Consider the following 15175-nt stretch of genomic DNA (forward strand, 5'->3'; position numbering starts at 1 on the left):
CAGTGTTCCTGTTGCCACATACACTGCTGACACTCCTCTTTCTATTATGCACAATTATTATCATTCAGGAGATCTCATCATTGCTGGAATTATTTCTCAGATCTACATGACATTTGATTCAATGGATTTCAGAGGACATCCATCTGAGAAACTGATTGATGATATCATGTACGAAGTAGCTGTTTTTAATCATATCATAATATCCACAGGCATTCTGATCTGATGTCTTTGGGTTTATGTGGGTGGGGGAGTGATTGCCAAAAAGACAGTCGATCTGCTTTTAGATTCTTCTTGGATGCGGCTGCATCTCAATTTTTTAAGTTAGCTCTTTCACTGTAGGATTCAGGATTTCCATACCACAAGTTATAATTGATGGAGGTTGGCTGGGATGCATACAACATTCCAGCCTACCTACATCACTGAGCTGTAGATAGGCAAAACTTTGATCAGGTTTAATTGCTGTTTGAAGTACTTAATTTAACATTGGAATGGGAGAGATCATCAGGGGGTTTGGCTTGGGTGTTCATCAGTATGCGGATGATTCCCAGCTCTACATCTCTTTCAAATCAGAACCAGTGAAGGCGGTGAAGGTCCTGTGTGAGTGTCTGGAGGCGGTTGGAGGATGGATGGCAGCTAACAGATTGAGGTTGAATCCTGACAAGACAGAAACACTGTTTGTGGGAGACAGGAGGAGGGCAGGTGTGGGGGACTCCCTGGTCCTGAATGGGGTAACTTTGCCCCTGAAGGACCAGGTAAGCAGCCTGGAAGTCTGGCATGGGGGGGGGGGAATGGCCTTCCGGCTGACTGTCTGCCGGTCCCTTCTTCCACTGCTCTCTCTCCCTCCCCCTGGAGCAAGGGCTCTCTGATGCTGTCAGAGCCTTGGTTCCCCCTTTCTGTTTCCTGGCTCTTGTAACCTGATCCTGTGCTTGACTTATTGCTTGGCGAGGAACTCGACCTGATGAGGGGGGGGGGTTGTTCCCTGTAAGCCTTCCCCCTTACAGTATACTTTTATACTCTCATTATTGCCCTAGATAATATTATTCATTGATTCTTCATTCACCAAGCTACTTCTCCCCCCCCAATAAATTCAATGCATTGTTGACAAAGATTTAGTTGTTTATTTAGTTGTACCTTGGCTGTTGTTTCTGTGGGTTTCCTTTACCATGTGTCCAGGTAGACTTTTCCAACCACAGATTGTGCTTGCAGTCACTCCCACAATACCTGTTCCAGTAAACTGGAATTTTCAGGCTTCTATTTAATCTCTATAATCCTTATATTTAATCAATGGTGTGATATACAGCATATGTAAACTATATATGTAGATATGCAACCATATAAATATATAGGTATATATGCATAGCACTTCCTAAAATTCCAACAAGTTGAAATCTCTAATACTGGAACGAATACCAATGCTTCTTCACAATTCTCTGCACTGCAAACATATTATCTTTGTGTGTGTGTGTGTGTGTGTGTGCGCGCGCGCCCACCCACCACAAGCAATGTTATTAGCAGGCATATATTGAAATCAAATGTTACACATTTTATATTCAGAAGTAGATGCACTTTGACACAGCATGCCAATCCCATTGCAGACTCTTTTTCCAAAACTATCAGCATATCTTGGCCTTGGTATATGCTGTAAAGGAGATCAATGAAAATCCACAAATGTTGCCTAATATTACCCTGGGCACACACATCTATAATAGCTATTTCCAAGCAAGCTGGACCTACCTCGCTTCAATGGACCTTCTCTCCACACAGGGAAGATTTATCCCTAACTTCAAGTGTGATGCCCAAGACAACGCAATAGCTGTTATCACAGGACCAAATTCTCACATCTGTCATTTCATGGCACACATTCTTAGCACCTACAAGATACCACAGGTAGGATGTGCTTATCAAACATGGATTTACAACTAATTTATTCCCCAATTCTCCTCTATGTGAATTTTTGTTTTTGGAGGTAGAACGCACCAGGATTGAAGGTGTTCATAAGTCAAAAAGATGTAATCAAGGAAAATAATTCTTCTCTTTATTTCATTTGTGGGGATATTGGTGAATACTTTCTCTTCTTGAGTAGGTAGTTCCCAACCAGCTCCAGAAACTCGTGGATATGATTAATTTTCTAGTTCTTAGTTTAGGGTTCAGGTTTAGTTGTGATACTGAAATTGTATATTAGACACAAACTCCCCTATCTCCCAATTTTATTTCATTTTGTTTCTTAGCTTGTATATGGCTCTGCTCCAGTGACCAATGGCAAGCCTGAAGCTGTTTTCTTCAACCAGATGTTCCCCAATGAGGACCATCAGACCTGGGGGATTCTTCAGTTGCTGCTGCATTTTAAGTGGACATGGATTGGGGTGGCTTATATAAGTATTGAAAGTGGAGAGAAATTTATACAGAATGTGCTTCCCATGTTTTCACAAAGAGGTATATGCTTTGATTTTATAGAACAACTGCCAAAAGAATCCTTTTCCAGTAACTTTGATGAAATGATGAATGGCTTTTCTCGGGTAAACAGTATTGTTCTGAGGAGCAGTGCCAGCACTGTGATCATACATGGTGATGTTCAGTTCACAGTCATTCTTAGAACAATGCTTGCTGGATATGATGGCATAAAAATGAATAGTAAAGGTAAAGTCTGGATTATGACAGCCCAGATGGAGTTCACATCAGTTCCCTTTCAAAGAATGATGGACTTAGAGGCCTTCCATGGAGCTTTATCCTTTGCAGTTCCTTCTAAGCAGGTATTCGGATTCCTGGAATATCTTCAGATGAAAAATCCTACCTTGGAAAAGGAAGATGGTTTTATCATGCTCTTTTGGGAAATGGCATTTGAATGTTCTTTCCCCATGGATGACACCACAGATGAGGAAATGTGTACTGGAGAAGAGAAGTTGGAGACTCTTCCTACCTCTGTTTTTGACATGAGCATGACTGGCCACAGCTACAGTGTCTACAATGCTGTGTATGCTGTGGCGCATGCTTTGCAAGCCATGCATTCATCCAAATTCGGACACAGAGCAATGGCATATGATGGGAGAGGGATTCTTCTAAAACAGCAGTTGTGGCAGGTAATATTCTAAGTGCCTTTCAATGTTGTTCCCCAACTCCACAATCTTTGTAAAAAAATAGGGAAGTCAGCACTGGGAAGGTTAAGCCAGAGAATCAGCATACTGTTTGAAATGAGCATGACTGGCCAAAGGCAATATGTCAATGCCTGCCACACCTTTATTATGTAAATGCAAATTAACAGTAATGTATGGAGAGAGGTGGGTGCTTCTGATTCTACAGCCATGGCAGCTAATGTCCTAAATGTATATCTACAGAGGAATCCATCATAAATGCAATTTCAACAGAAGACCAGTAAATGTCTATCTACAACTTAAGGCTGGAGTGTTGACATCGGAATGGTATTTTTGCCATAGTTTCCCTTCCGATCCAATTTGATATTGCTCCCCTGCAATCATTTCCCAGTGAAGACTATGAAACAACCCACAATGGTCAGACTTATAATCTTAATTGTCAGTGATGTCTAAAAGAGAGCTATATTTCCATTTGTCCAATTCATTTTACTTATTCATTAGATTTGATTTCTGTAGGCAAGAGCACTAACCATAGTTTCCAAATGGTCATTGCCATCACTATATTTGCCTGTTATTGTGCATTTATGATTGTGTCTCTTTGCTTCCATTTAGATTCACCACTATCTGAGAAGTGCCTCATTTAACAACAGTGCAGGCGAACAATTTACTTTTGATCAAAGTGGGCAAGTTGTCGCTGGGTTTGATATTGTAAACTGGGTCACATTCCCAAACCAATCCTTTCTCAGAGTCAAAGTTGGAAAAGTAGACCCCTTGGCTGCCAAGGACAATGGGTTCACCATTTCTGCAGATGGCATTGTTTGGCCAAGCATCTTTAACCAGGTAGGTCTTGTGCAAATTTCAGCATTCAGGAGGATGTCTCCAACCTGGTAGGAGAACCTGAACCATTAAAAAACAACAACATGGGTCTAATTATGGCTTTAACAGGGGAGTGAAAACACAGCCATCATGCTAGTACTCACTGCTAGCTTTATCCTCCATTAGTTTGTCTAATCCTCTTTTAAAGCCATCATTGTATCCTGTACGAATAAGTGTCACATATTTTCCTAGCCATGCAGATAGACAGACTTCCTTCCACGTGTCCTGAATGTTTCAACATTCAGCTTCATTGAATATCCCTGAGTTCTAGTGTTTTGAGAACATTGGATCTGAATTTATTTGAAATGGTAATTTGTTATTTTATTTATACAACTCTCTCACTTTTATTATATATCCAGTTGTTCTTAATCTGTTTTTATAGTGTAGCAAATTTCTTCAGGAAGCCTCATGAGTAGCAATTCATAAACAAATTCATAAACAAACAAACAAACAAACAAATAATAATGATAATGTATTGTGTCTTTATCTGCTTTGGTGTGTATTAAGAGGTCTTACCTGCCCTGAGATGAGCAATGGTGAGAAACAAGATCCAGAACTTCTTCAATAAAGAAAAGCACTAATAAAATATTTGGTCAAACCATTTGTAACTGTGAAGAAACCACTGAAATATAAAACTCCCAAAATAGAATTGATGGTCATTATAGAACATTTCTGCTTTTATTTATTGACAGGGACAACCCCTTTCTGTGTGTAATGACAATTGCCATCCAGGGTATAGTAAGATAAAGTTGGAAGGGAAGCCATTTTGCTGCTATCATTGCCTCCCATGTCCTGAAGGGAAGATTTCAAATCAGAATGGTAAGAAATGCAAAGTAGAGCATTTGTTCAAATTTCAAATATAATGTGCTCGGATAATGACTTTTTAGCTTCCCCTCCCCCGTCTCTGTGTTGTTGTTGTTGTTGTTGTTGTTGTTGTTGTTGTTGTTGTTGTTGTTGTTATTTCTATACCACCCTATACCTGAAGTTCTGTTCATGAACAGCCCTGGAACCTTCTAAATCTACTCTGGATTTTCCCTCCGCCCTCCAGAGCAGGTAAGAGTTAGGTGTGGAGATAACACAGAGAGAGAAGAGATCCCTGCATTTCATTGTACAAAGCAGTACCAGTGCATCTATTTTGTTTCTGACTGCTCATTGGAATTAATCCAAAATATTGATGTATATATCAGGTTCCACAGGCATTGATTGATTGTTGGTTTTTGTTTTGTTTTTACTATTTCGAAGGTGACATAACCATTGCTGATGTAACCAGTGACGGCATTGTATCTTTTTGTAAAAATTTCTGTAAGGGCTTTATGTGGGTGGTTTATTTATTTTTTTAAAAAAGTTGTTAACTTTTAAAAACTTTTTTAAAAAAATTAAAACAAATTTGATTAGGAAAATTCAACAATATCAACAATATTACAATATATTACAAACATATTACAAGCCTGACCACACTCATACATACATTCTTAATTGCAAATACAATACTGACTGCGCACATCTACATACTCATTTTCCCCACCACCACCCGATGTGATAGACTTCCAATCACATCAGCTCTAATTTATTTTATATTCCATTACTTTCTCTTGCATACTGTTATCTCTATACACTTCTTATCCTTCTTTACTATAAATACTAACTAATACTAACTAATATTTCATATATCATTTTCATCTTCCTGTTTCTCTATATGTTAATTACAGAACTTGTCTTAATCTGATATAAATTCCAGCTTTTCAATATACTTTTAAAAATATTCTTTAAACATCTTCCATTCTTTCTCCGTTTTTTTCTTTTGAAACCCTTCCAATATTCCCCATTAATTTGACCAAATTATAATATTCTATTAATTTTGCTAGCCACTCTGTTTTCATTGGTATCTGGACGCTTTTCCAATTTTTCGCTCACAGAAGCCTCACAGCCACTGTTGCATATAGATACAATACCTTGTCTGCTTCCTTTAAATTTACTGGCACTATTCCCAATAGAAATCCTTCTGGCATCTTCTTGAATATTCATTTAAACATTTCATTATAAATGAAATCCCAACACTGTTTAATATTAGCACAGTCCATAGCTGCCAAGTTTTCCCTTGTCTCGCGAGGAAGCCTATTCAGCATAAGGGAAAATCCCTTGAAAAAAGGGATAACTTGGCAGCTATGGCACAGTCTCACCAAATATGAATCATGATTCAAAAATGTTTTTAAATGTAGTACTATATTTTGTTGTAAGGCATCTGAAAGCTTAAGGGGAAGGGTTGGTAATGAAGTAAAATAAAACCAATCAAATATAATATAGAACATGATTTCAGAGAAATATGGTGGAATTCATTATAACCAATCTGATGACTGAGGGCATTCCCGGATCACTGATAATTTGAGGTTTTTGGCAGACATAATACTGGGTAACGAGATCATCCAAAACAGAGGGCATCTGATCTGCATGCAGAAGGTCCCAGATTCAATCCCAGCATCATCTATCTGAAATGCTGGAGAGCCATGGACAGTCTGCAGAGAGAATTATGAGCCAGAGAGATCAATAGTCTAATCTGCTATAAGGTAGATTCCTGTGTTCCTGTGTTATGAGAAGATTTCCCCAATATAAATACACTTATTTACTATAAGGAAGATGCTTCTTCTACCAAATGAAACGGCTTCCTACAAGAGAGAACAGTGACTGTTTCAAAGAAACTCCACTGAATGTAATTTGTTGAAGGAAAAAGCTTGGCTTTTACATTCATTTGAGCTTCCTTGATTCAGGACTTCATAGTACTAACGCTTAAATACTGCAGTGCACTATGTATTGCTGTTTTTATTTTAAAGAAAACCATGTTTTCCTTTCCAGACATGGATGCGTGTTTTCAATGTCCAGAAGACCAGTATCCAAATGACCAACATGATTCCTGCATTCCGAAATATACAAGTTACTTATCTTATGAAGAACCTTTGGGATTATGTTTCGCTGTTTCTGCTCTTTCCTTATCTGTTCTCACGTTTTTGGTACTCAGAGTCTTCATTAAGTACTGGCATACTCCCATAGTCAAAGCCAACAACAGGGACCTCACCTTCGCACTCCTAATATCTCTCCTGCTCTCTTTCCTTTGCGCTCTGCTCTTCATTGGCAAGCCTAATAAGGTGACCTGTCTCCTTCGACAAATTACTTTTGGTCTCATCTTCTCAGTGGCGGTTTCTTGCATATTGGCCAAAACCACCATAGTGATTTTAGCTTTCATGGCTACCAGGCCAGAGTCCAGTATCAGGAGATGGGTGGGGAATAAATTGGCCATTACCATTGTTCTTTCCTGCTCCCTAATTCAGACCAGTCTTTGTTGTGTGTGGCTGGCAACATCACCCCCATTCCCAGATCTAGACATGCACACAATGACTGAAGAGATTGTGCTTGTATGCAATGAAGGTTCAGTCACCATGTTCTACTGTGTCCTGGGCTTCATGGGCTTCCAGGCCACAATCTGCTTCATTGTGGCTTTCCTGGCTAGGAATCAATCAATGCCTGTGGAACCTGACTCCAGGTAGGTCTTGTGCAAATTTCAGCATTCAGGAGGATGTCTCCAACCTGGTAGGAGAACCTGAACCATTAAAAAACAACAACATGGGTCTAATTGTGGCTTTAACAGGGGAGTGAAAACACAGCCATCATGCTAGTACTCACTGCTAGCTTTATCCTCCATTAGTTTGTCTAATCCTCTTTTAAAGCCATCATTGTATCCTGTACGAATAAGTGTCACATATTTTCCTAGCCATGCAGATAGACAGACTTCCTTCCACGTGTCCTGAATGTTTCAACATTCAGCTTCATTGAATATCCCTGAGTTCTAGTGTTTTGAGAACATTGGATCTGAATTTATTTGAAATGGTAATTTGTTATTTTATTTATACAACTCTCTCACTTTTATTATATATCCAGTTGTTCTTAATCTGTTTTTATAGTGTAGCAAATTTCTTCAGGAAGCCTCATGAGTAGCAATTCATAAACAAATTCATAAACAAACAAACAAACAAACAAATAATAATGATAATGTATTGTGTCTTTATCTGCTTTGGTGTGTATTAAGAGGTCTTACCTGCCCTGAGATGAGCAATGGTGAGAAACAAGATCCAGAACTTCTTCAATAAAGAAAAGCACTAATAAAATATTTGGTCAAACCATTTGTAACTGTGAAGAAACCACTGAAATATAAAACTCCCAAAATAGAATTGATGGTCATTATAGAACATTTCTGCTTTTATTTATTGACAGGGACAACCCCTTTCTGTGTGTAATGACAATTGCCATCCAGGGTATAGTAAGATAAAGTTGGAAGGGAAGCCATTTTGCTGCTATCATTGCCTCCCATGTCCTGAAGGGAAGATTTCAAATCAGAATGGTAAGAAATGCAAAGTAGAGCATTTGTTCAAATTTCAAATATAATGTGCTCGGATAATGACTTTTTAGCTTCCCCTCCCCCGTCTCTGTGTTGTTGTTGTTGTTGTTGTTGTTGTTGTTGTTGTTGTTGTTGTTGTTGTTATTTCTATACCACCCTATACCTGAAGTTCTGTTCATGAACAGCCCTGGAACCTTCTAAATCTACTCTGGATTTTCCCTCCGCCCTCCAGAGCAGGTAAGAGTTAGGTGTGGAGATAACACAGAGAGAGAAGAGATCCCTGCATTTCATTGTACAAAGCAGTACCAGTGCATCTATTTTGTTTCTGACTGCTCATTGGAATTAATCCAAAATATTGATGTATATATCAGGTTCCACAGGCATTGATTGATTGTTGGTTTTTGTTTTGTTTTTACTATTTCGAAGGTGACATAACCATTGCTGATGTAACCAGTGACGGCATTGTATCTTTTTGTAAAAATTTCTGTAAGGGCTTTATGTGGGTGGTTTATTTATTTTTTTAAAAAAGTTGTTAACTTTTAAAAACTTTTTTAAAAAAATTAAAACAAATTTGATTAGGAAAATTCAACAATATCAACAATATTACAATATATTACAAACATATTACAAGCCTGACCACACTCATACATACATTCTTAATTGCAAATACAATACTGACTGCGCACATCTACATACTCATTTTCCCCACCACCACCCGATGTGATAGACTTCCAATCACATCAGCTCTAATTTATTTTATATTCCATTACTTTCTCTTGCATACTGTTATCTCTATACACTTCTTATCCTTCTTTACTATAAATACTAACTAATACTAACTAATATTTCATATATCATTTTCATCTTCCTGTTTCTCTATATGTTAATTACAGAACTTGTCTTAATCTGATATAAATTCCAGCTTTTCAATATACTTTTAAAAATATTCTTTAAACATCTTCCATTCTTTCTCCGTTTTTTTCTTTTGAAACCCTTCCAATATTCCCCATTAATTTGACCAAATTATAATATTCTATTAATTTTGCTAGCCACTCTGTTTTCATTGGTATCTGGACGCTTTTCCAATTTTTCGCTCACAGAAGCCTCACAGCCACTGTTGCATATAGATACAATACCTTGTCTGCTTCCTTTAAATTTACTGGCACTATTCCCAATAGAAATCCTTCTGGCATCTTCTTGAATATTCATTTAAACATTTCATTATAAATGAAATCCCAACACTGTTTAATATTAGCACAGTCCATAGCTGCCAAGTTTTCCCTTGTCTCGCGAGGAAGCCTATTCAGCATAAGGGAAAATCCCTTGAAAAAAGGGATAACTTGGCAGCTATGGCACAGTCTCACCAAATATGAATCATGATTCAAAAATGTTTTTAAATGTAGTACTATATTTTGTTGTAAGGCATCTGAAAGCTTAAGGGGAAGGGTTGGTAATGAAGTAAAATAAAACCAATCAAATATAATATAGAACATGATTTCAGAGAAATATGGTGGAATTCATTATAACCAATCTGATGACTGAGGGCATTCCCGGATCACTGATAATTTGAGGTTTTTGGCAGACATAATACTGGGTAACGAGATCATCCAAAACAGAGGGCATCTGATCTGCATGCAGAAGGTCCCAGATTCAATCCCAGCATCATCTATCTGAAATGCTGGAGAGCCATGGACAGTCTGCAGAGAGAATTATGAGCCAGAGAGATCAATAGTCTAATCTGCTATAAGGTAGATTCCTGTGTTCCTGTGTTATGAGAAGATTTCCCCAATATAAATACACTTATTTACTATAAGGAAGATGCTTCTTCTACCAAATGAAACGGCTTCCTACAAGAGAGAACAGTGACTGTTTCAAAGAAACTCCACTGAATGTAATTTGTTGAAGAAAAAAGCTTGGCTTTTACATTCATTTGAGCTTCCTTGATTCAGGACTTCATAGTACTAACGCTTAAATACTGCAGTGCACTATGTATTGCTGTTTTTATTTTAAAGAAAACCATGTTTTCCTTTCCAGACATGGATGCGTGTTTTCAATGTCCAGAAGACCAGTATCCAAATGACCAACATGATTCCTGCATTCCGAAATATACAAGTTACTTATCTTATGAAGAACCTTTGGGATTATGTTTCGCTGTTTCTGCTCTTTCCTTATCTGTTCTCACGTTTTTGGTACTCAGAGTCTTCATTAAGTACTGGCATACTCCCATAGTCAAAGCCAACAACAGGGACCTCACCTTCGCACTCCTAATATCTCTCCTGCTCTCTTTCCTTTGCGCTCTGCTCTTCATTGGCAAGCCTAATAAGGTGACCTGTCTCCTTCGACAAATTACTTTTGGTCTCATCTTCTCAGTGGCGGTTTCTTGCATATTGGCCAAAACCACCATAGTGATTTTAGCTTTCATGGCTACCAGGCCAGAGTCCAGTATCAGGAGATGGGTGGGGAATAAATTGGCCATTACCATTGTTCTTTCCTGCTCCCTAATTCAGACCAGTCTTTGTTGTGTGTGGCTGGCAACATCACCCCCATTCCCAGATCTAGACATGCACACAATGACTGAAGAGATTGTGCTTGTATGCAATGAAGGTTCAGTCACCATGTTCTACTGTGTCCTGGGCTTCATGGGCTTCCAGGCCACAATCTGCTTCATTGTGGCTTTCCTGGCTAGGAATCAATCAATGCCTGTGGAACCTGACTCCAGGTAGGTCTTGTGCAAATTTCAGCATTCAGGAGGATGTCTCCAACCTGGTAGGAGAACCTGAACCATTAAAAAACAACAACATGGGTCTAATTGTGGCTTTAACAGGGGAGTGAAAACACAGCCATCATGCTAGTACTCACTGCTAGCTTTATCCTCCATTAGTTTGTCTAATCCTCTTTTAAAGCCATCATTGTATCCTGTACGAATAAGTGTCACATATTTTCCTAGCCATGCAGATAGACAGACTTCCTTCCACGTGTCCTGAATGTTTCAACATTCAGCTTCATTGAATATCCCTGAGTTCTAGTGTTTTGAGAACATTGGATCTGAATTTATTTGAAATGGTAATTTGTTATTTTATTTATACAACTCTCTCACTTTTATTATATATCCAGTTGTTCTTAATCTGTTTTTATAGTGTAGCAAATTTCTTCAGGAAGCCTCATGAGTAGCAATTCATAAACAAATTCATAAACAAACAAACAAACAAACAAATAATAATGATAATGTATTGTGTCTTTATCTGCTTTGGTGTGTATTAAGAGGTCTTACCTGCCCTGAGATGAGCAATGGTGAGAAACAAGATCCAGAACTTCTTCAATAAAGAAAAGCACTAATAAAATATTTGGTCAAACCATTTGTAACTGTGAAGAAACCACTGAAATATAAAACTCCCAAAATAGAATTGATGGTCATTATAGAACATTTCTGCTTTTATTTATTGACAGGGACAACCCCTTTCTGTGTGTAATGACAATTGCCATCCAGGGTATAGTAAGATAAAGTTGGAAGGGAAGCCATTTTGCTGCTATCATTGCCTCCCATGTCCTGAAGGGAAGATTTCAAATCAGAATGGTAAGAAATGCAAAGTAGAGCATTTGTTCAAATTTCAAATATAATGTGCTCGGATAATGACTTTTTAGCTTCCCCTCCCCCGTCTCTGTGTTGTTGTTGTTGTTGTTGTTGTTGTTGTTGTTGTTGTTGTTATTTCTATACCACCCTATACCTGAAGTTCTGTTCATGAACAGCCCTGGAACCTTCTAAATCTACTCTGGATTTTCCCTCCGCCCTCCAGAGCAGGTAAGAGTTAGGTGTGGAGATAACACAGAGAGAGAAGAGATCCCTGCATTTCATTGTACAAAGCAGTACCAGTGCATCTATTTTGTTTCTGACTGCTCATTGGAATTAATCCAAAATATTGATGTATATATCAGGTTCCACAGGCATTGATTGATTGTTGGTTTTTGTTTTGTTTTTACTATTTCGAAGGTGACATAACCATTGCTGATGTAACCAGTGACGGCATTGTATCTTTTTGTAAAAATTTCTGTAAGGGCTTTATGTGGGTGGTTTATTTATTTTTTTAAAAAAGTTGTTAACTTTTAAAAACTTTTTAAAAAAAATTAAAACAAATTTGATTAGGAAAATTCAACAATATCAACAATATTACAATATATTACAAACATATTACAAGCCTGACCACACTCATACATACATTCTTAATTGCAAATACAATACTGACTGCGCACATCTACATACTCATTTTCCCCACCACCACCCGATGTGATAGACTTCCAATCACATCAGCTCTAATTTATTTTATATTCCATTACTTTCTCTTGCATACTGTTATCTCTATACACTTCTTATCCTTCTTTACTATAAATACTAACTAATACTAACTAATATTTCATATATCATTTTCATCTTCCTGTTTCTCTATATGTTAATTACAGAACTTGTCTTAATCTGATATAAATTCCAGCTTTTCAATATACTTTTAAAAATATTCTTTAAACATCTTCCATTCTTTCTCCGTTTTTTTCTTTTGAAACCCTTCCAATATTCCCCATTAATTTGACCAAATTATAATATTCTATTAATTTTGCTAGCCACTCTGTTTTCATTGGTATCTGGACGCTTTTCCAATTTTTCGCTCACAGAAGCCTCACAGCCACTGTTGCATATAGATACAATACCTTGTCTGCTTCCTTTAAATTTACTGGCACTATTCCCAATAGAAATCCTTCTGGCATCTTCTTGAATATTCATTTAAACATTTCATTATAAATGAAATCCCAACACTGTTTAATATTAGCACAGTCCATAGCTGCCAAGTTTTCCCTTGTCTCGCGAGGAAGCCTATTCAGCATAAGGGAAAATCCCTTGAAAAAAGGGATAACTTGGCAGCTATGGCACAGTCTCACCAAATATGAATCATGATTCAAAAATGTTTTTAAATGTAGTACTATATTTTGTTGTAAGGCATCTGAAAGCTTAAGGGGAAGGGTTGGTAATGAAGTAAAATAAAACCAATCAAATATAATATAGAACATGATTTCAGAGAAATATGGTGGAATTCATTATAACCAATCTGATGACTGAGGGCATTCCCGGATCACTGATAATTTGAGGTTTTTGGCAGACATAATACTGGGTAACGAGATCATCCAAAACAGAGGGCATCTGATCTGCATGCAGAAGGTCCCAGATTCAATCCCAGCATCATCTATCTGAAATGCTGGAGAGCCATGGACAGTCTGCAGAGAGAATTATGAGCCAGAGAGATCAATAGTCTAATCTGCTATAAGGTAGATTCCTGTGTTCCTGTGTTATGAGAAGATTTCCCCAATATAAATACACTTATTTACTATAAGGAAGATGCTTCTTCTACCAAATGAAACGGCTTCCTACAAGAGAGAACAGTGACTGTTTCAAAGAAACTCCACTGAATGTAATTTGTTGAAGAAAAAAGCTTGGCTTTTACATTCATTTGAGCTTCCTTGATTCAGGACTTCATAGTACTAACGCTTAAATACTGCAGTGCACTATGTATTGCTGTTTTTATTTTAAAGAAAACCATGTTTTCCTTTCCAGACATGGATGCGTGTTTTCAATGTCCAGAAGACCAGTATCCAAATGACCAACATGATTCCTGCATTCCGAAATATACAAGTTACTTATCTTATGAAGAACCTTTGGGATTATGTTTCGCTGTTTCTGCTCTTTCCTTATCTGTTCTCACGTTTTTGGTACTCAGAGTCTTCATTAAGTACTGGCATACTCCCATAGTCAAAGCCAACAACAGGGACCTCACCTTCGCACTCCTAATATCTCTCCTGCTCTCTTTCCTTTGCGCTCTGCTCTTCATTGGCAAGCCTAATAAGGTGACCTGTCTCCTTCGACAAATTACTTTTGGTCTCATCTTCTCAGTGGCGGTTTCTTGCATATTGGCCAAAACCACCATAGTGATTTTAGCTTTCATGGCTACCAGGCCAGAGTCCAGTATCAGGAGATGGGTGGGGAATAAATTGGCCATTACCATTGTTCTTTCCTGCTCCCTAATTCAGACCAGTCTTTGTTGTGTGTGGCTGGCAACATCACCCCCATTCCCAGATCTAGACATGCACACAATGACTGAAGAGATTGTGCTTGTATGCAATGAAGGTTCAGTCACCATGTTCTACTGTGTCCTGGGCTTCATGGGCTTCCAGGCCACAATCTGCTTCATTGTGGCTTTCCTGGCTAGGAGATTGCCTGACACGTTCAATGAAGCCAAGTTCATCGCCTTCAGCATGTTGGTCTTCTGTAGCGTATGGTTGACCTTTATCCCAACCTACCTGAGCACAAAAGGGAAATACATGGTGGCTGTGGAGATCTTCTCCATTTTGACTTCTGGTGCTGGGTTACTGCTCTGCATCTTTTCCCCCAAATGCTACATTATTCTGCTTAGGCCTGACTTGAACAAAAGAAAACAGCTGATAAAGAGGCCAAACTGAAGGAATTTAACTTTTCTTATTCTTTACTTTGCTCATTTCAAACTTGTGTCTCCATACACACCTGCAAAATACTAAATCATGTTTAGATGAAAAGCCCATCAGGGCATGTTGATTATTCAGGCGTGGTAGAGCAGGGAGATAATATGCAATAATGGGCATTACTGGCTTGTTATGTAAACAATCTCCTACGGTAACAAATGATTACCTGGGAACTTACTGTCTTCAGAAAGTGGGACCTGCATATAGAATAAAATACCATTCACTTTCCCTGGACTTAACCAGTCCCTCATCTCACCACACTTTCAAGACATTTTTACTCTTAAGG

General features: G+C 38.1%; 1 protein-coding gene across 1 annotated transcript; it reads left to right on the top strand.

Annotated features, from left to right (window-relative positions):
* The first annotated feature begins 40 nt into the window (after positions 1–40).
* Positions 41–14850, top strand: LOC132593061 (vomeronasal type-2 receptor 26-like). The gene is made up of 6 exons (XM_060281820.1): positions 41–168; positions 1710–1887; positions 2229–3077; positions 3702–3929; positions 4658–4784; positions 13949–14850. Exons 1-6 carry the CDS (start codon positions 47–49, stop codon positions 14848–14850), a joined length of 2406 nt encoding a protein of 801 aa, XP_060137803.1. The 5' UTR covers positions 41–46.
* The last annotated feature ends 325 nt before the right edge of the window (positions 14851–15175 follow it).

The sequence above is a fragment of the Zootoca vivipara genome, chromosome 12, assembly GCF_965207765.1.
Source record: "Zootoca vivipara chromosome 12, rZooViv2.hap1.1, whole genome shotgun sequence".
NCBI classification, from domain to species: domain Eukaryota; kingdom Metazoa; phylum Chordata; class Lepidosauria; order Squamata; family Lacertidae; genus Zootoca; species Zootoca vivipara.

Coding starts and splice junctions, on each gene's coding strand:
- LOC132593061 (XM_060281820.1), top strand. CDS start 47: ATGCACAATTATTATCATTCAGGAGATCTCATCATTGCTGGAATTATT. Junction 1,888..2,228: donor GCACCTACAAGATACCACAG/GTAGGATGTGCT, acceptor TTTGTTTCTTAG/CTTGTATATGGCTCTGCTCC. Junction 4,785..13,948: donor GAAGATTTCAAATCAGAATG/GTAAGAAATGCA, acceptor TTTCCTTTCCAG/ACATGGATGCGTGTTTTCAA.